Genomic DNA, 24,720 nt, shown 5'->3' on the forward strand with positions numbered 1-24,720 from the left:
CCATCCATATCCAATCAATACAATTGGCCTTCAGATGGTCTCAGACAAAAGGCCCAATTAGCAAGCTGAAGGAACTTCATTTGGCCAGTGTCACTTGGTTGGGTCAAAGGGGTAAGTCAAGAAAAAAAAAAAACCCAAACCCAACTCACTAGTCTTCCATATCTCAGGGCTAAAGGACTCAGCCCTGGGTCAGAAAGGGAAGGAGGGTTGTAAGTATAAATGTAGGATGACAGAAAAAACAAATCAATCTTCTCTCAATTCTAGGCAATGGATATTACCCAAGGGCAATAGAGGTCCTGGAGGTCTTGGCTCCCTGAGACACTGATGCCCTATCCATTCCCAATATGGCATCTTAAGTCTAGGCCCAGCTTCCTCTGCTCTCCCGACAGTCATTTGTGGGACCTTGAGAAAGTCAAACAGGGGTGATGACAACTAGTCCTCTTTACTTCAATGAGTTGTTAGTAAGAATGGAACGAGGGAAGAACTTTCCAAGATACAGGATTTCACAGGCTCCTCCATATGTCAACAGTCCAACATCATTTAACTTTCTGGGAGTAGCAGTGGTCAGGGATAGTGGACCCAGGGAGGATATAGCACAAGAGTTTGAGGTGGGGAGAGGCTTAAAGTTATGAAGAGTTCAACGAAGAAGGATGAGGAATCATTGGCTTCTACTGAAGCACAAATCACCAGCAATTACAGGTGTTGGGGGTGGGGCAAAGTGTGAAGTTAAACGTAACTTTCACTCTATAGCTCGACAACCTTGCCCAGGGTGAACTTTTAGAATGAGTCTGGCTACTGGGGCTCATTACAGTTTTTTCACTCCTGTAGGAGTAAGAGAAAGAAGCCAGACCAGGTTATGATGGGGTAGAAGAGTTGAAATGGGGACACTGGTCCTAAAAGATGAACTCTTGGAAAGGTTGCATGGGATGGGGCAGGCATGACACCAAACAGGGGTAAATCAGCAGCGATTTTTCAAAGATCTCCAAACATCCCTCCATTTATCTATCAGACTTGACAGTTTTTAAAAGCATGCAGATGGATTTTTGGGTAAATCTGATCTTATTTCAGACTAGGATAAGCATGGTGGATAGAGAGTTGGCCTTGGAATCCCAGTTCCAAGAGAAGGGTTTGAGTCCCTTCTCTGACAAAAAAAATGACTGTGATTTAGGGCAAGTCAACTAACTTCTTAAGTAACCTATGCAACTCTCTCAGGCCACAGCTGCAGAGCAGTTGCTGATTTGTATTAGTGGGAGGATTTCCTCACCTGGAGCTCCCTACACAGAAGAAATCACAAGTTTGGGCAAAAAAAGATAAAAGATCTTATCTTCAATGCAGCCCTGTAGAAATGTGCCCTTCAGTGAACTCTTTTGTCATGCAAAGGCTTCCCTTCACTTGATCCTTTCTCTGTAAATTGGAATTTTCATATATTGGGTTTGTTTAAAGCAGGGCATACCTTTTGACCACCCAACATTTCTTGCTATTCTCCCCAACCCAAGGCACCACCTAATTTCTCTTCCTCCATCTCTTTTTCCTTTGATGTCTCCTCTCCCACCTAAATAGGAATGTCCTCCAAGGTTCTGCCCTGAGCCCTTTATTCTATCTCCATTCACCCTCCCCAGGTGACCTGATTTCCTTCTAGGACTTCAATTATCACCTCGATGCTGATGATCCCCAAATCTCCATCTGTAGCTTTGACCTTGTTCCTGGGCTCTGGGTCCAGCATCTCCAGGAATCTGCAGGATATCTCCCCCTGGATGTCCTGCCAACACTTCAAATGAAACACGTCCAACCCTGAGTCTATTATCAGTCCCCCAGCACCTGCTGCTCTTCTCATTCTAACTTGCTCTTTCCATCAGTGCTCCCACTACTGGCCTGGTCACTTAGGATCGAAATCTCAGGCATTTTTTTAAACTCTTCCCTCTCTCTTCTAGTCATCTATTCTTACAAACTCTTCCTTTGCTAATTCTCTTATGTCAACTCCTTTGGCTGTCATCATGTCAACATGGCACAGTGGAAAGATCAAAAATGGATGGATGGTCAGAAGTCCTAGGTTCAAATTTGAACTCTGCCAATCACTACCTATACAACCTTGGACAAGTTATTTAACTTCTCTGGACCCCAGTTACTTCATCTTTAGAGTAAAGGGCCAAATGGCATTTAAATTCTTTTCCAGCTCTGATTCTAAGATCTTGCGATCTCTTGCCTAGATTGCTAGAATAGCCTCTTACCTGGACTCCATCATCCCCCTTGCCATCAATCTTTCATGTGCTGACAGACACATCTTCTTAACATACCACTATGATCATGTTACTTTCATGCTTGAAACCAACCTTTCAGTGGTTCCCCAGTACTTAGCCAATGAAATCCTAATTCTTTGAATTCCTGGCCCTCTATAATCTGGCTCCAGCCTCCTTTCCTGCTGTTCTCCTAAATACACTTTCTGATCCAGCCAAACTGGTCTCTTCAAGGGCTTATACCTATACCTTGCACACCCCTGTCTCCCTGTTACTGTTCAGTCTGTGCCTTGACATCTGTTACTCACCAGTTCATGTCCCTTTTCTCCACTTCTCAAAATCCTACCTCTGCTTCAAGGCCCACCTGGGAATCACAGAATCTTTTTTTTTTTTTTTTCAGGGCAATGGGAGTTAAGTGACTTGCCCGAGGTCACACAGCTAATGAGTGTCAAGTGTCTGAGGTCAAATTTGAACTCAGGTCCTCCTGAATCCAGGGCTGTGCTTTATCCACTGCGCCACCTAGCTGCCCCTGGAGTCACAGAATCTTAAAGGCAGGAAAAAATGGCTATCTAGTCTCATCTGCGCTTGAACAAGAATCCCCTCTATGGTATACCCAACAGGTGATTATCCTTTGCACTTCCAGTGGCGGGGACCTTACTTCCTATAGTTTCGGTCCATTCCACTTCGGGTTAGCTTTAATTGTTTCAGTTTGCCTCATTGTAACTTCTATCCATTGCTCCTATTTCTGCCCTCTAGGACCAAACAGAAAAAAAGGCGAATCCTGTTTTCATGTGATAGCCACTCAGATATTTTAAGACAACCATCACGTTCCCCAGAAGTCTTCTCCTAGCTAAATACCCATCCCCACTTCCTCCAAATAGTCCTCACATGGCCTGAGAATGATACTCTACTCTTGACACTTTCCATTTTTTCAATGTCTTTCCTAAAATGTGGCACCCAGACCTGAATACAATATTCCAGGAATAGTCTGACTAGGCCAGACAATAGTCCCATATCCTCTGGAAAGTTTTCCTTAATCACTTGAACCCACAGGGATCTTTCCTCCAAACTGCTATGGCCCTTTGTCTGCATCCCTTGTTGTGGTGGTGGTGGCGGTGGTGGCAGTGGTAGTGGTTGTTGTTGTTGTTGTTTCAGTCATGTCCAATTCTTCATGGCCCTTTTTTTTTTGGCAGAGAGACTGGAATGGTCTGCCATTTCCTTCTCCAGTTCATTTTATAGATAAGAAAACTGAGGCAAATAGAGTTAAGTGACTTCCCAGGATCACACAGCTAATAAGTTTCTGAGGCCAGATTCGAAGTCAGGAAGATGAGTCTTCCTGATGTCAGCACAGATGCAATATCCACTGCAGTGCCCCCAGCTGCCCCATCCTTTATGAGGCTCTTGTTATAACCAGCTTTGAAGGATGGAACTCCCTTTTAATGTACCCACATTTTATCTCCTCCCCATCCCCACCCCCATACCCAGATAGACCATGAGGTCAGGAAGAGTACGGCAGTCTCTTATTCACCTCTTGTTCATAGGCTCATCAGACTTAGAACTAGAAGGGACCTTAGAAGTTCATTCCCCTCATTTTCTAGAAGAGGAAGATGAGGTCTTAAAAGGTTAAGTGACTTGGCCAAGATCATACAGATAATGTAGTAGATTGAGGGTTGTTCAAATCAAGGCTCTGTGACTAAAAACCTCTTCTTTTCTTTTCTTTTTTTGAGACAATTGGAATTAAGTGACTTGCTAGTGCTAGTTAATGTCTGAGTTCAAATTTGAACTCAGGTCCTTCTGACTCCAGGGCCAGTGCTCTATCCACTGCACTCCCTAGCTGCCTCCCTCTTGCACTATATTATTCTTTCAGTAGAACTCTACAGAAGACCTTATTAACACACAGCCAATGCTCAGGAAATGTTTTCTGAGGAACAGGTATTAAGAAACACAGTCCCACCAGGCTTGGCCTGGTAATCAAATGCCCTGGAAAGGTCGAGAAGGGGCTCCCTCTGAGTACCTTGTCCTGGCCCAGCATCTCCTCTCTTTTTCAGCCAGGGCTGCCTGCCTCCCCAGTAGACAGATACTCCACTTGTCCCCATCCTCCACCCCCTGATCCAGCGCCTGTGCCAAGAGCTGGCAGCCAGGCTGGCAGCAGGAGGTAAAGAGCTGAGAAAGCAGGTGAAGAAAAACTGGAGCACCTCGGAGGGCCTTGGGAGAACAGGCAGTGGGAAAGGGAGGAATGGGGGGGAGAGATACACAGAGGGTCCAGGAATAAAAGCTCAAAACTGTCCGGTCAGCATAAACTTCTCCAACTGTCCTGGGGCCCAGCCTGAGCCAGAATCCACATGAACCAGGCATGGATGGAGGCCAGCCTCTTCAGCATCCCCTGCCCACAGCAGGGCCTTTGCCGCCTCCTGCTTCTGCTCTGCCCTACCTCAAATGCCCTCTCATCCTCTTCAAAGCCAGTCTCTCAAGTCCTACCTCTTCCGGGAAGCCTGCCCCAGACTCAGCAATCTTGCCTCTATCCCCCTTCCCTTGTCTAGGCTTCAGTTTCTCCAGCTATATAATAAGGGGTTCAAAGAATTGGGGAGGTTAGAGCTTCAAACTACCTTAAAGATCATTTCCAACCCCTCCCCCCACTTTACAGATAAGAAAACTGAGGTCCAAAAAGATGATGTGACTTAGCCAAGGATACACAGAAATAACAAAAAGGTCTTATTACTCAAAATCCATTGTGTTTTCTAGAGTATGGACCACACAGTATCCAAGGTCTCTTCTGGCTTTGTTTTTCTCTATTCTAAGGCTAGGGTGGCATACAGTATGGTAAGAGAGCTAGAAATAGAGCAAGGATCCTTCCTAGCATTGTAACCACCGTGAAGTCACTTAACTTTGCTGAGCCTCAGTTTCCTCATCTAGAAAATGGAGCTAAAATTCCTGTACTTACTTCACAGTGTTGTCAGAGGGATAATAGAAGATAATGTATGGAAGGGTGATATATCTAATTGGGTAACATAAGGGGTAATCATAGAGTTTGTAAAAATGTCATTGTAAACCTTCAGGAGCTACATAAATGTCTTTCATTATTATTAAGGTTCCTTCTGGCTCTGTCTGTGGTTCTCAGATTTTCCCCAAAGATAGGACCTCTTTTTTTTAACCTTATCAATGACACCTCACAAAGAAAGGGTCATAGCAAAGGAACTAAGGACACGATTCCTGATTGGAAGTTGGCAGAATGAAATGGGAGTGCATAGTCTGTTCTGTATTATGCCTAGAAGAAATAGTTGAAGGGTTAAACCAAACCTTCCCAGAACAACTGTCCTCCAACAGGATGAAATATTCAGTGCCGCCTCGCTCTCGGACACCATCTATCTGACCACAAATTTCACGCCTCATGTGACCCAACAGTTATGAGATTCCAGTCAATAACTGGAGTCCAGGTCCTTGTCCTTCCTTGGGTGGCAGAGGTGGGTAGAGGGAGGTGGGGTGGGTGGGCTGGAGCAGCCAGAGTCTCCAGTTTCTCTTTTGAATTAATAAACAATATCTGACAAACTCCAAGGAAGTCCTTTCTATTCCAGTTATTTATCTAGGGTCCAGGGTCAGCCCCGGGCTCATGGGATGGAAACAGCAGGTAAGTGGTTTCTCATTATGTATGTGAGGAGGAGAGGAAGTGTCTTCTCTGCCAAAAAACAGAATCTGTACTGACAGACCATTAGTATTCATGCATTGTTGACATATGCCTTGTACCCATTGCTTACCACCCTGGGAAGGGGGACCAGAAGAGGACTCAAGCCCTGCCCATGGGGAGCTCATTTTGGTTGGGGAGACAAAACTCCTTCTGAAGATAAAAATACAATATGGAACTAAGTGTCAAGTAATAACAGCTAACATCTTTATAGAATGAGCAACAAGCATTTATTGTGTGTCTACTGTATACAAAGCACTGGGATATAAAAACAGAACCCCCAATTCCCTGTCTTTAAGGGGTTTACATTCTGCTGGGGGAATACAATGAGAGAGAGAGAGAGAGAGAGAGAGAGAGAGAGAGAGAGGGAGAGAGGGAGAGAGAGAGAGAGAGGAAACAGAGGAGAGAACGAATTGATATGTGAAGGGGGGATCTGACCTTTGGAAGGAGTTAAGGATGTGAAAAGGTGCAGGTGAGGCAAGCATGTATGATGGTGAGGAGACAGAATGCTAAGCCCAAGAAATATTGAGGAGGCTGGGTCATACAACACCTTAGAGTTTCCAAAGCATTTGCACAGAGTTCTCTCATTTGATGCCTACGACAACCCTCTAAGATAACACCACCTCCCCTTTCTATGCAGCTTTAAGGTAGCAAAGTTTACTTTCCTTACAACAACCCTATGAGGTGAGGAACATAAATATTATTATCCCTATTTACAGATGTGGAAACTGAGTCTTGGACAGGGGAAGTGGCCTGTGTGTGGTCACATAGTGGCTAGTAAAAATCACAGGGCAGATATTCTGAGGCCAGCATCCATTCTGCTCTCCCCCACTGCTTTGGGCAGTCAAGCCAGTCAGTCAACATTCCTTTATTAAATGATTCCCTTGACAGTAATAGGGGAGTTCAGGAGGTGTTATTATATACTCGTTTTGCAGAGGAGGAATTGGAGGTCTAGATCAAAGAAATTATTTGCCCAGGGTCAGGCAGTGGCAGAACTCAGAATCCTGCTCTTCTAGCCTAATGAGTGTTCTTTCCCTGTGGCCGGCTGTCTCTCACAAAAAACGGGTCCATAGCTCTTCAGCCCCCATATTCTGCCAGTGATGGCTATGAATCATGGAAGACCCAGATTTAAGAATTACCATTACAAATAACCCCGAGGGCATTAGAAAGGTACACAGTGGGCAAAAGGAGGCTCCACCCTGGTGCCATTATTAGCTTGCTGCAAGAAGAAAAAATCCAGGAGTTTTATATTTGTGGAGAGCTCCCTCCCCCATCGAAGGTAGCGGGATTGTAGATGGAGCCAGTGGGTGTGGAGTCAGGAAGAGAGTGGTTCAAATTCCACCTTAGACACTTATTAGTACAGTGACTTTGGGCAAGTCATAAGGAAACTTCCTAAGGCTTCTCTCTAAGTCACAGAAAGGGTTCATCTCATCTCTGAAGCCTTCCCTCATTTGCCTGGAACCCACCTGCCCTCCACAGTGAAAGGCATCTCTCTATATAGCACTGAGCCTGTTCTTTCACTTTCTTCCTTGTAATATACTATTTGTGTCTACTGCTCTCTGTCTCCCTGTCTGTCTCTCTGTCTGTCTCTGTCTGTCTCTGTCTGTCTCTGTCTGTCTCTCCCTCTCCCTCCCCTCGCTGTCTCTCCCTCTCTCCCTCTCTCTGTCTCTCTCTGTCTCTGTCTCTCTTCATCTCTCCCTGTCTCTCTGTCTCTGTCTCCCTGTCTCTCTCTCTCCCTCCTCTTTTCCTCTCTCCCTACCCCCTTAAGACTGTAAACTTCATAATAGCAGGGCTATTACTCTATCCACCTTTGTATTGCTGGTGGGTGAACATACTTACTGCCTTGCACATATCTAGGTGTTAAATAAATGTTAACTGAGGGAAAGTGAAGAAGTGATATAAAACACACCAGGCAAGTACATGTCTGACCCAATGAGGAGGTGCTGCCAAGCCATCAGAGAACCACCTTCAATCCCTCAGGTAGATCGTCTGTAAAATGTTGTAGAAAACAGTCAAGAGGCTTAAGAAGTAGAAAGGTTGTAATCTGCATTTGTGGAGGGAATACTCATACCTAAGAATAGACATTTCAAAGGAGCAGAGTAAAGGAGGCAAGAGTGGAGTAGGGGAGAGTGTTATGAATTTTAAAATTAGGGCCCTGAGTCAGATCCCTACTCTCCCACTAACTTGCTAAGTGACCTTGAGTAAGGCATTGCACCTCTTGGGGACCCAAGTTCTTCATTTGTAAATAAGGGGAGTTAGATGAGATGATCCCTTGAGTCACTTGGAATTCTAATGCTGCAATGTTTTGATTTCCTAAAATATATCTAGTCCAGGGTTCATTTGGCTATTTCAGCTCTTTTTTGTGTGTGTAGGGCAATGAGGATTAAGTGATTTGCCCAGGGTCACACAGCTAGTAAGTGTCAAGTGTCTGAAGCCTGATTTGATTTCAGGTCCTCCTGAATCCAGGGCTGCTGCTTTATCCACTATTGCAGCTCTTAATTTAGAGGCAGCCATGTCCAGAAAGGGTCTGAAAGGATGGTGGGTCTGAAGATTATGTTCCCTGAAAGAAAGAGGGATGTTCAGCTTGACAAGGGGGAAGGTTGAGGGGAGGTCTGCTTGTTGTCTGCAAATATTTGCAGGATTATTCCTATGGATGAAGGAGCAGACTTGTTCTTTGCCTTCCCAGAGGGCAGAACTAGGGGCAGTGAACCAACAGGTGGTATTAGGAAGATATTAACTCAACAGGAGAGAACTTCCTAAATGAGAGCTGTCCAACAAAGGAATAAGGTGCTCCCAGTCCCTGCAAGTGTTTGAACAGGGGCCAGCTTGTCACCAGTTGGAGACACTTGCACTGGAGAGGTTGAATTAGAGGGCCTAAGAGCCCTTCCAGCTTTGTAATTTTAAGAACTACAAGACTTTAGAGGAAAAAGGAAATCAGTGAGAGCTACCACAGTCAGGAAGGTTTCCTCAAGGAGGTAAGGCTTGCTATGGGCTCTCAAGGGCTGGGAGGGTTTGGAAGGGCAGGAGGAGGAGTGGTCATTCCAGGCTCAGGGTATAAAATCGGCTGTAGCACAGAGATCGGGGCATGTTGGAGGTGAAGAAGAGTGGGGAACATGAGGAGATCTACCTCCTTGGATTCAGCTGTGCCTCATGGAGAGAAAAGGAAGAGGGACATAAGGATTAGGGAATTGGTGGAATCCACTCAAAATAGAGCATATTATCATAGTGAGACAGGCAGATACACAGAGACAGAGAGATAGAGAGAGATACACAGGGAGACAGAGAGGCAGAGAGAGAAAGAAAGAGAGGAGAGAGGGAGAAAAAGAGAGAGAGGAGAGAGAGAAGAGAAAGAGAGATGAGAGAGGAGAAAGGAGAGGGAGAGAGAGAGAGAGAGAGAGAGAGAGAGAGAGAGAGAGAGAGAGAGAGAGAGAATCTTATCGCAACTCTTTGTGTCTCTCAGCATCTGGCATAGGATTCTGCAAAGGGTAGGTATCTTAGTAAAGGCCTGGTGAATGAAAGAATTATGGAGCCCAAAAGACCTTAGAGACCACCTAGTTCGACTCCCTCATTTTACAAAGAAGCAAAGTGAGACTAAGAGAGAGGAAGCATCACACCATGGCAGAGCTAGAATCTGGAGGCCAATTTCCTGGTTTTCAGTCCAGGGCTCCATTATAACCAGTCATGTCCCTCAGGCCCTCCCTAAGGGAGGGCCTTATACACCCATGTACCACACACTGCCCAGGAGTATTCTGGGCACCTTATGTAACTCAACAAGATGAAGTTTCCTGAATCCAAATTACAAAGAACCAGAAAGTTTTATAGCTAAATGGAGTCTTGTTGTTATTCAGTTGTTTTCAGTCATGCCTGACTCTTCATGACCCCATTTGGGGTTTTCTTGGCAGAAATATTAGAGTAGTTTGCTATTTCCTTCTCCAGCTCATTTTACAGATGAGGAGACTGTGGCAAACAGGGTTGAGTGACTTGGCCAGGATCACACAACTAGGAATTATCTGAAGCCAGATTTGAACTCAGGAAGATGAATCTTCCGGATCCCAGGCTTGGTGCTCTATCCACTATACCACCTAGTTGTCCAAGTGGAGTCTTAGGCACCATCTAATTCAATGCTCTCATTTTAAAACTGGGAAAACTGAATGACTGCCCCAAGATCACATAACATGTCAGTGGTAGTGCCAAGACCAGAGCCCAGCATCTTAGAACATTAGAGCTGAAAGGGACTTTTTTTGTGGAGCAATGAGGGTTAAGTGACTTGCCCAGGGTCACATAGCTAGTAAGTGTCAAGTGTCTGAGGCTGGATTTGAACTCAGGTCCTCCTGAATCCAGGGCTGGTACCTTATCCACCTAACTGCCCCTTGAAAGGGACTTTAGGCTACATCTATCTAGTTCAATCCTCTCATTTTATAGATGGGGAAATTAAGGCCCAGCTCAGTCTTTCTAATTAATTCACATCTATAAATATTCAATGGGCTTTAATTTGTTTGCGCCACATTTGGGGAATTGGCATTTCTCCAGTAAGTGATGAGTCAGGCCAATGATGGCAACTAAGTTGTACAAAAGGAAGGGGAGACCCTGCATGGTGGAGACAGTGATGTGGGGAAGAAGGACCTTGGGGTCAAACCCTCCCTATTTCCAAGGAGCGAATGCATTGATTGCTAAGTGCCACAGATTCTGAAACTTTTCTGCTCTAAGTGGATCCTGGATAGGCTTGGAAATCTACAGACCCCCAAAGTCTCAGGATCAGAGTATTTAGAGCTAGAAGGGACCTTAGCAGCCACCAGGGTCAAACTTGTCATCTTATAGATTAAATGTAACAAGTTAAATATCTATTAAACAATTACTGTGTACCAGCCACTGTCCCAGGTTGCAAAAGTAAATCAGAACTCTGTTGTGTAGGCCTTTGGATGCCTGGTTAAAGGTTTTGTATTTTTATCCAAGAGGTAATAAGCAGCCCCTGAAGGGGACATAGTCAGTTGGCCAGCTGTCTGGAGGATGGATTGGAGAGAGAAAACTACTGTAAGCATGGAGACCAGTTAGGAGGCTGTGGCAGTAGTCCAGGAAAGAAATGATGATGGGAAAAGACTATTTAAGTGGAGAGATGGGGTCAGATGTGAGATATGCTGTGGACAAAGAATCAAGACTTGACAACCGATTGGATATGGGAGTGAGGGAGAGGGAATAAGTCAGGGATGACTCTAAGGTTGCAAGCAGGGTAACTGTTAGGATGGTGGTGACCTCAACAGAAAGAGAAATTTTCACTTCCACTTTTAACAGATGAAAAACATTAGTCAAACATCAAAGGAAGAATTCAAACTTCTCACCATCAACCAACCACCTATGGATTTAGGTTGATGACTTAGGTGGGCAATGTCTCTGATCAAGATGGCAAGAGCCCCTTGTCCTCAACTTGGATGGAGGTTGAGAACAGACAATCAGGGGCGCTAATTGGAGCACTGGAACAATCCTGACACACCTGGATAGGTGATTAGGAGCTGGGAGCAATCTCCCCCTTGGCAAAGGAGTCGGGGTTGCATTTGCTCCTCTGTCTAAAGCCAGCGGCTTCTGGAGCTAAACAAGGTTCAGTTAATTCTGACTTCATTCAGAGAGTGTGTCACTCCTGAGGACATTTTCTATACCTCTATGAACCTTCGTTTGATGATGGGTCTACTTCATGCTCTTGGGAAGCGCAATTTCTTCATTGACCCACTTCGTTTCACTCGCAGATCGTGGAATTTAGAGCTGGAAAGGACCTTAGAGATCATCTAATCCAACCCATTATTTTACAGATTGTGTAAACTGAGGGCCAGAGAGGGAAAGGAGCTTGCCCAGAATTATATAGCTAGGAAATAGCAAAGCTGAGATTCAGATCCAGGTCCTGTAACTCTGAATCCAATAATACCCCACAAGCATCCATTTAGGTGGTGCTGTTCTTGAAAATAATAAAGCCACATTTCTTTAAAAGTGTTTTCTGTCTGAGACCACTGGCAAAGTCAGCTTGACCTGGTCATCCATTATTCTGAGCTAGGGAGTATTTCATGGGAGAGACAATGATGAAGCCTCTCAAAGTTCAATAGCTCTGCCTGAGGGTAAGGGTAAAAAGTCTTCCTCGGTATTTAAAGTTTCAAGAGAGGCCTAGTGTTGGCCATCCTGACTGTGCCATCATGAAAGGTATGGTGTCTAGAACACAGAAGCCTTAATTCTGCTGTCTTCTGCCTTTGTCTGGTGAGAGCTTGTGGTATGTGCCCTATGGCGGGCAGCACACATGGAGAAGGACATTGATAGGGATAGAGCACACCCAGAAGGGGCTGGCCAGGATGGATAGGGGCCACTTGTTGGGAAGGTCATGGTGGGGTGGGGGTGGGGGAGGGAACAACAGCTGAAGGGGTCTTAAAGGACATTTTATCCAGCCCCTTCATATCGTGGGTGAGGAAACTGAGGCCCAGACGAGTTAAGTGATCTGCTCAAGGCCACAAGTAAATGGCACAGAAGGGACTTAGGTGTGGGTCCTCTCACCACACACAGGTCAGATGTACAGGATGACAAAGGGGGCCTCTTCTAGGCCAGAGATTCTGTGCTTCCCACAGGAGGAAATCATTGTGATTCGTCCCCCAAGGCACGGAGAGCAACAGAACAGGAATGGGCACAGACAAGTCAAATCCCTTCTTGGGCCTTGCCCTCAGGTGTTCACACAGCATGGCCTGCATGTCTGGAACACACTCCTCATTTCCACTTGTTCAGATCCTTTTCTCCTTTCAGGCTCAGCAGAGGGACTGCTTCTCCCTTGGAGCCTTCCCTGATCCACCCTCTGAGCTGCAAAGAATCTCAGACTCCTCCAGTTTTCCAGTTTTCTGTCTGGACCTTTCTTTGTCCTTGTTGTTGTCTCCCTTGTCTCATTATTATCTCTATACAGGTCACACTTCGATGCTTCAAGGATCTGTAATTTTGTCAGTGTGGGAAGTCCTTCCACCAATGCAGGCTCCAGCCCCGCTAGAATTCAATTAAAGGCCTTTGATGTCATTGTGTGGCAAGTGTGCTGATGAGCCTTTCTGGACTTAGCTGGGCTGCTCCTTGAACATCAAGGATACTCTCCATCCCCAGGACCACATCTGCAGCCTTTCCAGCTTGGCAAGACCTTCCAGACCCCGTCCTTCCCTGGCACAACCGTCAGGGAGTTCAGGATCACCTTCATGCCATGATTAGGCACAGGAATAGACTATTCCATGCCATGGCCTCCCATCAGATACTAAGAAACTCTTTCAAGGGAAGGGCCTGTGTTTTAGCTGTCTGTGTATCCTCAGAGCCTTAGCACACTCTGCCTTGGACATTCACATGGCAAAAGTAACGTTTGTTGCCTTTCATCAGACTGAATTAAGTCAAATTGCAGGTGTCACAGTGAAAACTCCAAATCCCCAGAGGACAATAATGTACCTACTTATAGGGTAGCAGCATCAAACCTGGCCTAGGAAACAGAAACTTCCAGGCTTTGCTGTACTCCTTCCCACCACTAGCTCATCCATACCCATGGTGGTGGTCAAAGCAGCCATGCATACCCCTCATAGAATACTGCCAGTCTACAGACCATGTGTCTGCTCCCCAAGCTGTGGACACTTGGCCACCTTGGGTGCTAGAATCAATGAGCTTGCATGATTAGAGCCCCTGACTACATGATCTAAAACATCCCCCAACAAAGGAAATGACTTGTGACTCAACAGACAAATTCACAGACTTCTACTGCCTGTTACCAGGTTGAAGGACCATAAAACCTTCTGTTCTGGTAAGTTATAAAAAGCTGTGGCTTGCTCTTGAGAAGTGGGAATATATACCAGTAGTGACAGACTCTGATAGAAATGAATCCCTTCAGGCTCTGTAGTGACTTAGTAAACCACGAATTAACATTATCTATGTTGTACTGCATTTTTATTTATTTTGTTAAACATTTCCCAATTACAATTTAATTTGGTTCAGGCCACACTTGGGAGCACTGGGAGCCATGAGTTTGAAACCTCTAGTTATATATATATGTGTGTGTGTGTGTATATGTATATGTATATATGTATATACATGTGTGTATGTGTATTAATATACATATATACATGTATGTGTATATGTATATACATGTATATTTATGTATGCATGTTAAGCATCAAAACAAAATTCAGGGAGTTAGAGTAAGTAGAAAAGTCAGCTAAATGGTGCAGTGGATATAGTCCTGAGACTGAATTCAGGAAAATCTCGGTGGAAATACATCCTCAGACACATACTACCTGCATGACCTTGGGCAAGTCACTTCACCCCTTTTGCCTCAATTTCCTCAGCTGTAAAATGAGGAGGATAATAGCACCTACCGTCCAGGGTTATTATGAGAATAACATGAGATAATAATTGTAAAGCATTTTGCCAATCTTAAAATATGGTATAAATGACAGTTATTATTGTTATTACTATTATTATACTTAAGATGAACCACAGTGTAGGTCCTAAGACAGAAAAATTGGTCAAACAGGAACTATCTATCTACGTACTCTCCCTTTCCTAATTATTACTTCAATATAAATTGGCATTCTCTGTCTACCCTGGGCTGCTTCTGCAGACACAAGCTTCCCTCTTTTCCAGTGAAGAGGGCAGTGCCATGAGAAGGGTAATTTCCAGGAGGCAGAGTCATCAGCCTCCTACATGGAGTGAGGTCCAATGAGAGGGCCCATCCCTTCATGCCCCTAAAGTACCCCATTTCCATTTATATGACAATCGGTTATAAGCAGTTTAACATGACATTAAGACATGTTTCATAGTGTTCTAATGTGATGATTGATTATTCTTCTCATCACATCACTATCTCTAAACATTAACATAATCTTCCAAAGACTTAATACAGCATATCTTAGCTAATCAATCACCCTTTACTTCAGACCCTTAATTCCTCATTTTTGCTAAGCACACATTTCTGTACTTGCCTCCCAGTTCTATTCATAAGCGAGTTTTCCCTTTTATCTGGGTCAGCTTGCCCTGGACTTTTCTGAGTGAGGTCTCTATCCACTGTCTAATATAATCCCATTTTCATGTTTGGCCTAATACCAAAAGGTCCTACTTAGCAGCATGATCACTTTGCTGAGTCCTCCCTTCAAACAGACCCTTTTCTCAACCAACATTTAACTAAGTGCTTCTAACTGGATCAGCCCTGTTTGTACCCTGAAAGCAGATTTGTTGAGCCCAATTTTGCTATGTGAAAAAATTTGTTCAATTCAAATGCACTTGTAGAAATGCAAATAATTTCCATGACAAAAAGCTATAATCACTTCAGAAGCCATAGTTTAGTCTACTAGTCTTGAGAAGAAAAGACTAAATACATATAAGCATAGATGTATATTTTGTTCATGTCTAATTGCAAAAAAGTGGCAAAAACTGAATGGGTCTCCCCATGACGTTCAGCATCTTATCAAAACAGAAAAGACCCGCCCAGAGCCACAAGAAAGAGCCATAAGAGAAGGCCAAACGGGCTTACCTCTCTGAGCTGCTTGACACCACCGAAGATCCTCATCACTCCATCAATCTCTTGCTCCAGCCTTCGAGACCAGTACTGCATTCTGTAAGAAAGGGAAGAACACACAAACTTAGAGGAAGCTAGTTGAAGAGCCCAGCATTTGGTTCTAAGAGGACAATTAGGTGGATGAAGAAAACACTACTGCTTCATGTTTTTTATTTCCATGTCACAAGGAATGGGTCCCAAAGCAAAGAGCTACAGGGCCTGATGGCCGAGATAGGTCACAAGCATCAGAATTCAATTTACACTTGGGGGGAGCAGAGGAAGAAAAAATGGGAAAAAGGCACATTTTTCAATTCTCCCTTCAATTGAAGTAGAGTTAAAGGGAGAAAAATTATTCAATAGGCCAGAACCTTTCAAATTAGAAAAAATTTAGCTCTAAATGGACCAGTGAAGCTCATTAAACAAAGGACCAATATCTCTCCCCAGCTCCTAAGATAATTTCTTTTGTAAAGTAAATTATAATTTTGATATATTTGTTCTAAGAATATGGATGTTCATATATTGTTTTTTTTTTCACTTGAGGCATACCTGTAAGACTAAATCTTCCAAAAGTTCATCAGATCATAGAATTTAGAGATGAAAGAATTGCAAAGATCACCTAACAATAGTAGCACCAAAATCAAATAGAAATGAAGGCCACGAAACTATACATAAGGATCCCTGGGGTGACATATTGACTTAGAAAACCACATATTCATATTACCTATGTTCTATTATATTGTCATTTATTTGGTTAAACATTTCCCAATTTTATATTTATAGCCAATCTTTTTGTGGTGGCAAAAATTAGAAAATTGAAGGGATGCCCATCAGTTGGGGAATGGCTGGACAAGCTGTGGCATACAATTGTAATGGAATACTACTGCGCAATAAGAAACAATGAGCAGGTGGATTTTAGAAAAACCTGGAAAGACTTGTATGAACTGATACAAAGTGAAATGAGTGGAACCAGGAGAACATTGTACACAGTAATAGCAACATTGTGTGATGATCAACTATGAATGACTTAGCTCTTCTCAGCAGTACAATGATCTAAGACAATTACAAAGGACTCATGATGGAAAATGCTATCAACATCCAGAGAAAGAACTGATGGATTCTGAATGCAGATCAAAGCATATTATTTCTCACTTTATTGTGTATGTATGTATTTCCTTTTGGTCTGTTTCTTCTTTCATAACTATGACTAATATGGAAATATGTTTTACTTGATTGCACATATATAACCTTTATCAATTTGCTTCCCATTTTAGGAAGAGGGGAGGGAAAAGAGAAAGGACAAAAATTGGGTGGCACTTAGGTGGTGCAGTAGATAAAGCACCAGCCCTGGATTCAGAAGGACCTGAGTTCAAATCCGACCTCAGACACTTGACACTTACTAGCTGTGTGATTCTGGGCAAATCACTTAACTCTCATTGCCCCACCAAAAAAAAAAAAAGAAAAGAAAAGGAAAAGAAAAAATTGGAACTCAAAATTTTGTAAAAATGAATGATAAAAATTGTCTTTACACAAATTGGAAAAAAATAAAATACTATAAAAAAATCTCCTAATTTTATTTGAATGTGGTTTGGACCTGCTCAGGAGTGGTGAGGCCCTCCCTTTTGACACCTCTGATCTAGAGCCACCCCCTCATTTTCCCAATTGTACAGATGAGCAAACTGAAGTCAGGAAGTGACTTCTCCAGTGAGTGGCAGAGCCAAGACAAAGAGCTCAGGTCTGCCAGCTCCTGGTCTAGGCTTCTTCTGATCACACCAGGCTGCCTAACTCTGACAGGAGGAGCTCAAAAGGTTCTTTCAGCTCTAACAGCACATGCTTCTCTTGTGTATAGGATTATACGGCCTCTATCTAGCTCAAAGGATTCTCCTACCTCTAACATCATAGGCTTCTCTTCTTTACGGGGATGAGTATGGTGTGATAGAAAGAACAGGAGACCTGGAGTCAGATGACTTGTTCCTAATTCCTCCTCTGACACTGATTAGCTATCTGACCATGAGCAAGTCTCTTCTCCTCTCTAAGACTTGGTGTTTTTCATCTGTAAAATGGCTATAATACTTGTATTGCCTACTTTTCAAGGCTATGATGAGAAAAGCTCATTACACTGGGATTTATTATTATCATCAGGCCAGCCTTTAATAAAGGAAAGCATATTTTTAATTACACAATTGTGTTTACATTAGCTGAACTTATGGATGAAGGGTCAATTATATGGATAATCGATAAGAGGAGATGATCCTCAAATCCTTTGGGAATACATTTGGTGGGTTTTGGGGTTTGTCTTTAAAGTTGTTGTTGGGGGTTTCTGGTAAAATAAAAAAAATTTCAAAATTATGTGTTCCTTAAGCTAATATTCAAATGAGGTACTGAGTAAAGGGGGAGGACTACTCAGGAGAATTCAGAATACTGCAAGAGGGCAGCCTGACATTAAACCATGGACTCACAAAGTAAACAGTAAAAAGCTGAGCATATGGACACGTCCTGCACTGGCAGGAAGAAGATCTGACATTGATGACCGATTGACTCTACCTACCACTTATTAGATGAGTGACCTTAGAAATCATTTCCCCTTTCTAAGTCTCAGTGTCCTCATCTATAAAATGGAGATAAATAATAAGCACACTGCCTCTCTTCCAGGACTGTTCTGAGGACAATATATTTAAGTAGCATGGTAGAGAGGAAAGGGCTGTAAATTCAGAGTTAAGAAAGACCTTGATTCAAATCCCACATTTTGTGACTTCCCAGCTTGTGGTCTTAGCCAAATCATTTCATCAAGCTGGATCCTGCTTTCTTCTGCTGAACAATGAGGAGGATTGGACTAAGACAGTCCTTAAGTCCTCCCAAGTTCTGACTCCCATGATTCTGTGTGACACAGTGAGGTCGTGTCTGTATTTTATTTGTTTATTTATTTTTTGTTTTGTTTTTTGAGGTCATGTCTTTAGACCTGCGTGATTCTACCTCCATTTTGTTTCACAGAAACTCCACTGCATTGGGAACCAGGACACCTGCTTTCTAGTCTTAGATATGCCTCCAACTGGGTGTTTAACCTTGGTTGTGCCCTTCTCCCCTCTGAGCCTTATGGGTAAGATGAGGATGTTGGACTAGTAGGTCTCTCTGAGGGCCTTTGCAGCTGTGATGTTCTATGATCGTCAGGGCCAGCTCACCATAAGAAAAATTTCACAGAGCCAAGCTGAGCTGATTCTGTGAGCTCTAAGGGGAGGAAGGGAGGTAAAAAGAAGAAAAATCCAGAGGCTCAAAATCTCTCCCCTCCCCCACCAGACTCAGTTGTAGGCCTTTTGCCACAGGCACAAATGCCCTGAGAGAGAAATTGGTTCCACTAACCCCTCACCACAAAGGCACTAAATTGTAGCTCATCCTCCCTCCCCAGGAGCCCCTCAGTTGCTTGCTTGTCTGCCGCCCCATCATTTTCATATTTTTCATGCTCTTTATTGATATGACATTGCTTATCTCTAAGTGCCTTTAAGTGCTAAATTAGCCAAGAGGAGGAAGCGTGAGCCGGGGGACACTGTCCAGGAGCAGAGAGCAGGAAGGCAACTTCTGGAGAAGGGGGCGGTTTTTGGGTAGCAGCACGATGATGTAGGGGGTAAGGGAAGAGGAAAACAGAGCATTTGGGATATGCTGAATCCTTTTCCATCCACTTAACAAAGAACAATAATCTTTCATCTGTATAACACTTGTCGGTTTACAGCATAGGATGGCACAATAGAAAGAACACTGTTTTCAGAATCAAAAGACTTGTGTAAAAGTTATGACCTGGACACTCCTTAGCCATGTGACTACAGGCAAGCCACTTCCCACCTTTGTAAAATGAGAAGGATGCTTGAAGGGCTTTGCCATTAATGTTCTTCTAAGGAAAGAGCTTTGTGAAAATCATCCTGCAGATCATGTATATACCATTCATGAGCTAGATCCTGCTACAGGAATGTGGGCTTATTAGGATAGAATGAGAAGATTTCAATCCAGAAGTGACCTTGGATTTTTTCAAGGTCACATGAAAGTAGCAATGATTAGAGCTTGGATTAGAACCCAGCTCCTCTCAGTCTCTGTCTCAATCCAGTGCTCTTCACACTCTGCATTCTGTCTCTCATTCGTTATCTTGAGTTCCCCAACTTTGTGAGTCTAACAGGCTGGGGTTATTTCTATTTTACACATGAGGAAATTCAGACCCAGATTGGGGAAGGGCTTGCCCAAAGTCATGCAGTGAGTTAGGGCCAGTGTAGGTGATTGATTCCCAGGTCAGGGCCCTTTCTGCCAGACAGTGGTGCTGCTATAATCGCTAAGGGCTGGTCCAGCTTGAAACTTTGGGGCTGCATATGTCTAAAGAAGGGATGGAGCCAGGAATCCACCAGAGTCATAGAGTCGGTAGAGTCTGCAGATGCAGGAAGAGCAGGAGATACTAGGAACAATTTAAATATCAAGATATACTAGGAACAGTTTTTAAATTTTTTTTTGGTAAGGCAATTGGGGTTAAGTAACTTGCCCAGGGTCACACAGCTAGTAAGTGTCAAGTGTCTGAGGCTGAATTTGAACTCAGGTCCTCCTGAATCCAGGGCCGGTGCTTTATCCACTGCACCACCTAGCTGCCCCTAGGAACAGTTTTGAACACAACTATGAATATTAGGAAAGCATAAAGTCAGGACTGGAATGGGGGCTGGGAGTCTGTGGTCAATGAGCATAGTGAAAGAAGGCTGCTGGTTAGACATCTCAGTGATCTCCCCTTCTCTCCCCCAAAGGTAGCAATCATCATTACTGTCCCTTCCCTCTAGTTATGCCCAAAGCCCTAGTCTAAGGGAAGGGCAATATGAATGGAAAGGCAGAGGCCTAAAGGAAAATGAATTCCACTCCCTTGTCTTATAATCTAGCACAAACCTCTTCCCTTCTCTGGGACTCAGTTACCTCACCTGTAAAAGGAGGTGAAATGGAAAGAACTCTCATTGGCTCAGGAGTCAGAGAACCTGGGTTTGAATCCTGCCTCAGATAATTTACTGCCTATTTGACTTCAGGTAAATCACTTACCCTGTCAGATTCACATTTCTTCATCTAGAAAATGTGTAAAGACAGTTGGATCAGCTGACCCCTGAGGTTCCTTCTAGCCCCAAATCTATGATCCTATGATCCAGTTATAACATTGCATGATTTTCTCTACATAGCCTTATACTAACAACATTCAAAGAGATCCTAGAATTCATGAAGAAAATATGTGAATAGTCAACATTGGAGAGGTTGTGTGAAGATAGGCACGCTGGTACATTGTTGGTGGAACTTTGAATCACTATAATTATTCTGGAAAGCAATTTGTAATTATGCAAATAGAGTGACTAAAATGTCCATACTCTCTTATGCAGAGGTTCCACTGCTAACTATATCCCAAAGAGCCACTGATAAGAACAAAGTCTCCACAGTATGATAGCAAAAAAGTGGAAACAAAGTAGATGCCCATTGAATGGAGAATGACAAATTGTGGTACATGAATGTAAAGAAATATTAGCATGCTGTAAGAAACAACAAATATGATGACTACATAAAGAGTAAAAAGAAACCTCACCCCATCCTATGTATGATTACAATGTAAGAGCAAAAAACGATCACAAAATTGTCAAAAGTGTTACAAAATTACAAAGAACAAGCACAGTTCCAAAGGAAAGGAATGAGAGCACATTTCCACCCTACTCTTTTGCAAAGGTGAGGGTGGGGTGGTCTATAGATGTGATTCAGGTACATGTTTTTAGACTTTTTCTTTTTTTTTAGACTTTTTCAATATGTTGATTAGTTTTGCTGATTTTTCCTCTTTATTCTTTAAAAAGATTCATTATTGGGGCAGCTAGGTGGTGCAGTGGATAGAGCACCAGCCCTGGATTCAGGAGGACCTGAGTTCAAATCTGACCTCAGACACTTGACACTTACTAGCTGTGTGACCCTGGACAAGTCACTTAACCCCAATTGTCTGACCAAAAACAAAAACAAAAAAACAAAAAACAAAAAACAAAACAAACATAAAAAAGATAGCCATACTTAAAAAAAAAACCTCATGAAGAAAGACAAAGGGGTTACAGAACAAATCCTGAACCTAGAGTCCACAAGTCTAGGGTTGAGCTCCAACTCTGAAGCTTTCTAGCTGTGTGACCTTGGATAAGTCAATTAGCCTATTAGAGGCGGCTAGATGGTGCAGTGGATAAAGCACTGGCCCTGGATTCAGGAAGACCTGAATTCAAATCCAGCCTCAGACACTTGACACTTACTAGTCAATTAGCCTCTCTAATTTTCATTTGTCTGTCAAAAAGAGATAATAATTGAACTACTTATCCAAAAAGCATTCGTGTGAGGAAAGTACTTTGTACACTGTAAAACATATAAGAAAGGGGAGCTACTGTTACTATTACATAAAACCAGCTTCAACAACCTCTCCCACAGAGATTACAGATGCTATTACTGTATATTTAAGAGGCTAAAGAATCTTGAGAAACTGTCAGTTTCACTGTCATTCCAGTGAGATTGTTTTCCTGTCATGGCCAAAGTGTGACTGAGTAAGGCATGGAAAAAAGAGGACAAAGAGAACTTCTTTCCTGAGAGAACTGTTTTAAGCTTTTATCTTTCAAAGGAACATTATAAAGGGAATTCTTGAGCAACTTTGGCTGCTATCCTGAAAAGTTGAACAGGAGCACTGTGTGTCCAAAATTAAGAAGTGATCATTGAGAGCAGTGAACATTAGATATGACTCTGTTGGGGCAGCTAGATGGCGCAGTGGTTAAAGTGCCGGCCCTGGATTCAGGAGTACCTGAGTTCAAATCCAGCCTCAGACACTTAACACTTGCCCTGGGCAAGTCACTTAATCCCCATTGCCCCGCGAAAAAAAAAAAGATATGACTGTTTATAATTCTTAGCACCAACACATTGTAAACAATTATGTATGTCTTTGTTTTACTATTTATTACACTGTTCTTCAATTTAAACCTACATAATTAGGAACATACATACATACATTCATGTGGATGAGCAGCTACTTTTAGGAAAAATAGTTTCTCCAGTTTATTGAGTAAATACTATTTAATAAAATTGTATGAGATGTCAGAGATGATTGATTACTGAGAGATATTGCAATTTTAGTGATTAATAATGAAACATCCAAAGATACTCTTGCATCATGTTGGAATTTGGGATGATGAGAATGAATATAATAACAAGCCAAGTAGCAAGCTGAGGGGTAACTGCCCCACATAAGCTACACATGAATATGGGTTCACCCAAAAACCTTGTTGCAATTATCATCATCAATACCACCACCACCATCACCACCATCACCACCATGATCATTGCTGTTTTCTTCTTCTTCTCCTCCTCCTCCATCATCATCAATGTTGTTGTTATCTAGATCCAGCCCATATTTCCAGTCTGATTACACGTTACTCACCCTCACATGCTTCTAGTCTAGCCAAAGTTACTTGCTGCTTGCAGTATACAATATTCCATTTACACGCTTGTGCAGACTGTTCCCCTACACACACACACACACACACACACACACACACACACACACACACACACATGCACACCATGCCTAAAATGCTTTTCTTCCTTACATCTTGGAATCCCCAGGCTCAGATCAAGTGTCACCTTCTCAAGAGGACTTTCCTGATTTCTGTGCTTGCTAGTATCCCAACCTAAGATTAAGTTGTAATTATTCCGTATGCTTCTTGCACTTCTCTTTGCGTGCCTTGCATCTCTCCACATAAGCTCCTTAAGAACAGGGGCTATCTTGCTTGTCTTTGCTCTTGCCTTTGTACCCCCAGCATCCATCATAAAACCAAGCACAAAGCTTAATAAATACTTGTCAAACTGAATTTAATCACAGAATTAGAGTGAGGTGGGACCCAAGATGGAATTTTAGTCCAAACCTTTGGCTTTAAAAAAGAGGGAATTGAGCCACAGAGATGGGAAAGGAAGCTGTTAAGTGGTAGAACTAGAATTCCAAAACAGATCTTTTGATTCTCAGCTCAATGTTTATGGTCCAGGAAAGGCAGAAAATACAGGATGACAAGTGGGTCAGGAAAAAATAGACCAAAGGACCACCTATTTATCATATACCAAATGAGAACAATATGTACACTGTATACAGGCAAAAGGAATAGAGATGATTCTTGGCTTTAAGAAAATATGTGAAAACTCATACCTTTAGGTCAACAAGTATTTATTAAGTGTGACTGGATAGAGTACCAGGCCTGAAGTCAGGAAGACTTCCTCTTCCTGAGTTCAAATATGGCTTCAGATACTCATTAGCTGTGTGACCCTGGGCAAGTAGCTTAACCCTGTTTGCCTCAGTTTCCTCATCTGTAAAAAATGAGCTGGAGAAGAAAATGACAAACCACTTCAGTATCTTTGCCAAGAAAACCCCAAATGGGGTCATGAAGAGTTGGACATGACTGGAAAATGACTGATTTATTAAGTGTTCACTATATGCCAGGCACTGAGCCATATCTTACATAGCTGTGCTTTCTATATTGTATCACCTAGCCCTCTGGTGCCTGCCCCAAGCATGCAGCCCAGGCTTGAGGCAATTGGAAAGGGGCTGAATAACTAGAATAAGAAAGGAAATGAGTTGCCCAAGGTCAATTTGAGCTAGTTCTAGTCCTGACACTGACTACATGAAGCTGGGGAACTTATTTCCCCTCTCTAGACTTTACTTTCTTTGTAGAGTGAGGGAATTGGTTTAGATGGTCTCCAAGGTCAATTAAGGTCAAAGAACCTTAGGGATCATCTAAACTCATTCTCTTATTTGTTCTCTTTCAGCTCCAAATAGCCTATCCTTCTACTTTATAATGCCAGTAGATGACTGTTTGCATTAGAAAAAGAGGAAGGCTCCTTTAAATAATAGCTTCTCCAAGTATTATTGTTGATGATGGTGGTGGTGGTGATGATGATACCACCTAGACAGAATGGCGTAGTGGGTAGACAACTTCATTAGAGCAAAGAGAACTGCATTCTCTTTTTTTCCATTTTTTTGAGAACTAAATTCTCATCTCAATTTTTCCCCTGGCTTATTTCACTTTCTAAGCCTCAGTTTCTCCATCTGTAGGACAAGGTGATAAGCTTAGATTATCTAGGAGGTTTATTCCAGCTTCCCTACTCTGGGATTCTCAAAAAACGTAAAGTTCAAACCTTATCTACAGAGCCATCAAAAATTAAGATAAAGCATTTCTGATATGATCTTGGAAGTCAGTGGGAAGGCATAATCAGATAGT

General features: G+C 42.9%; 1 protein-coding gene across 2 annotated transcripts in view; it reads right to left on the bottom strand.

Moving 5' to 3' along the window:
• Positions 1 to 24,720, bottom strand: part of CACNA2D2 (calcium voltage-gated channel auxiliary subunit alpha2delta 2) — a 452,102-nt gene that overhangs the window by 358,712 nt on the left and 68,670 nt on the right. For both annotated transcript variants that reach the window (XM_043967809.1, XM_043967800.1), the window contains exon 2: positions 15,428 to 15,509. In XM_043967809.1, the coding sequence (XP_043823744.1) occupies positions 15,428 to 15,509 (82 nt within the window). The remainder of the gene's footprint in view (positions 1 to 15,427; positions 15,510 to 24,720) is intronic.

Source organism: Dromiciops gliroides, chromosome 1, assembly GCF_019393635.1.
Source record: "Dromiciops gliroides isolate mDroGli1 chromosome 1, mDroGli1.pri, whole genome shotgun sequence".
In the NCBI taxonomy this organism is placed as follows: domain Eukaryota; kingdom Metazoa; phylum Chordata; class Mammalia; order Microbiotheria; family Microbiotheriidae; genus Dromiciops; species Dromiciops gliroides.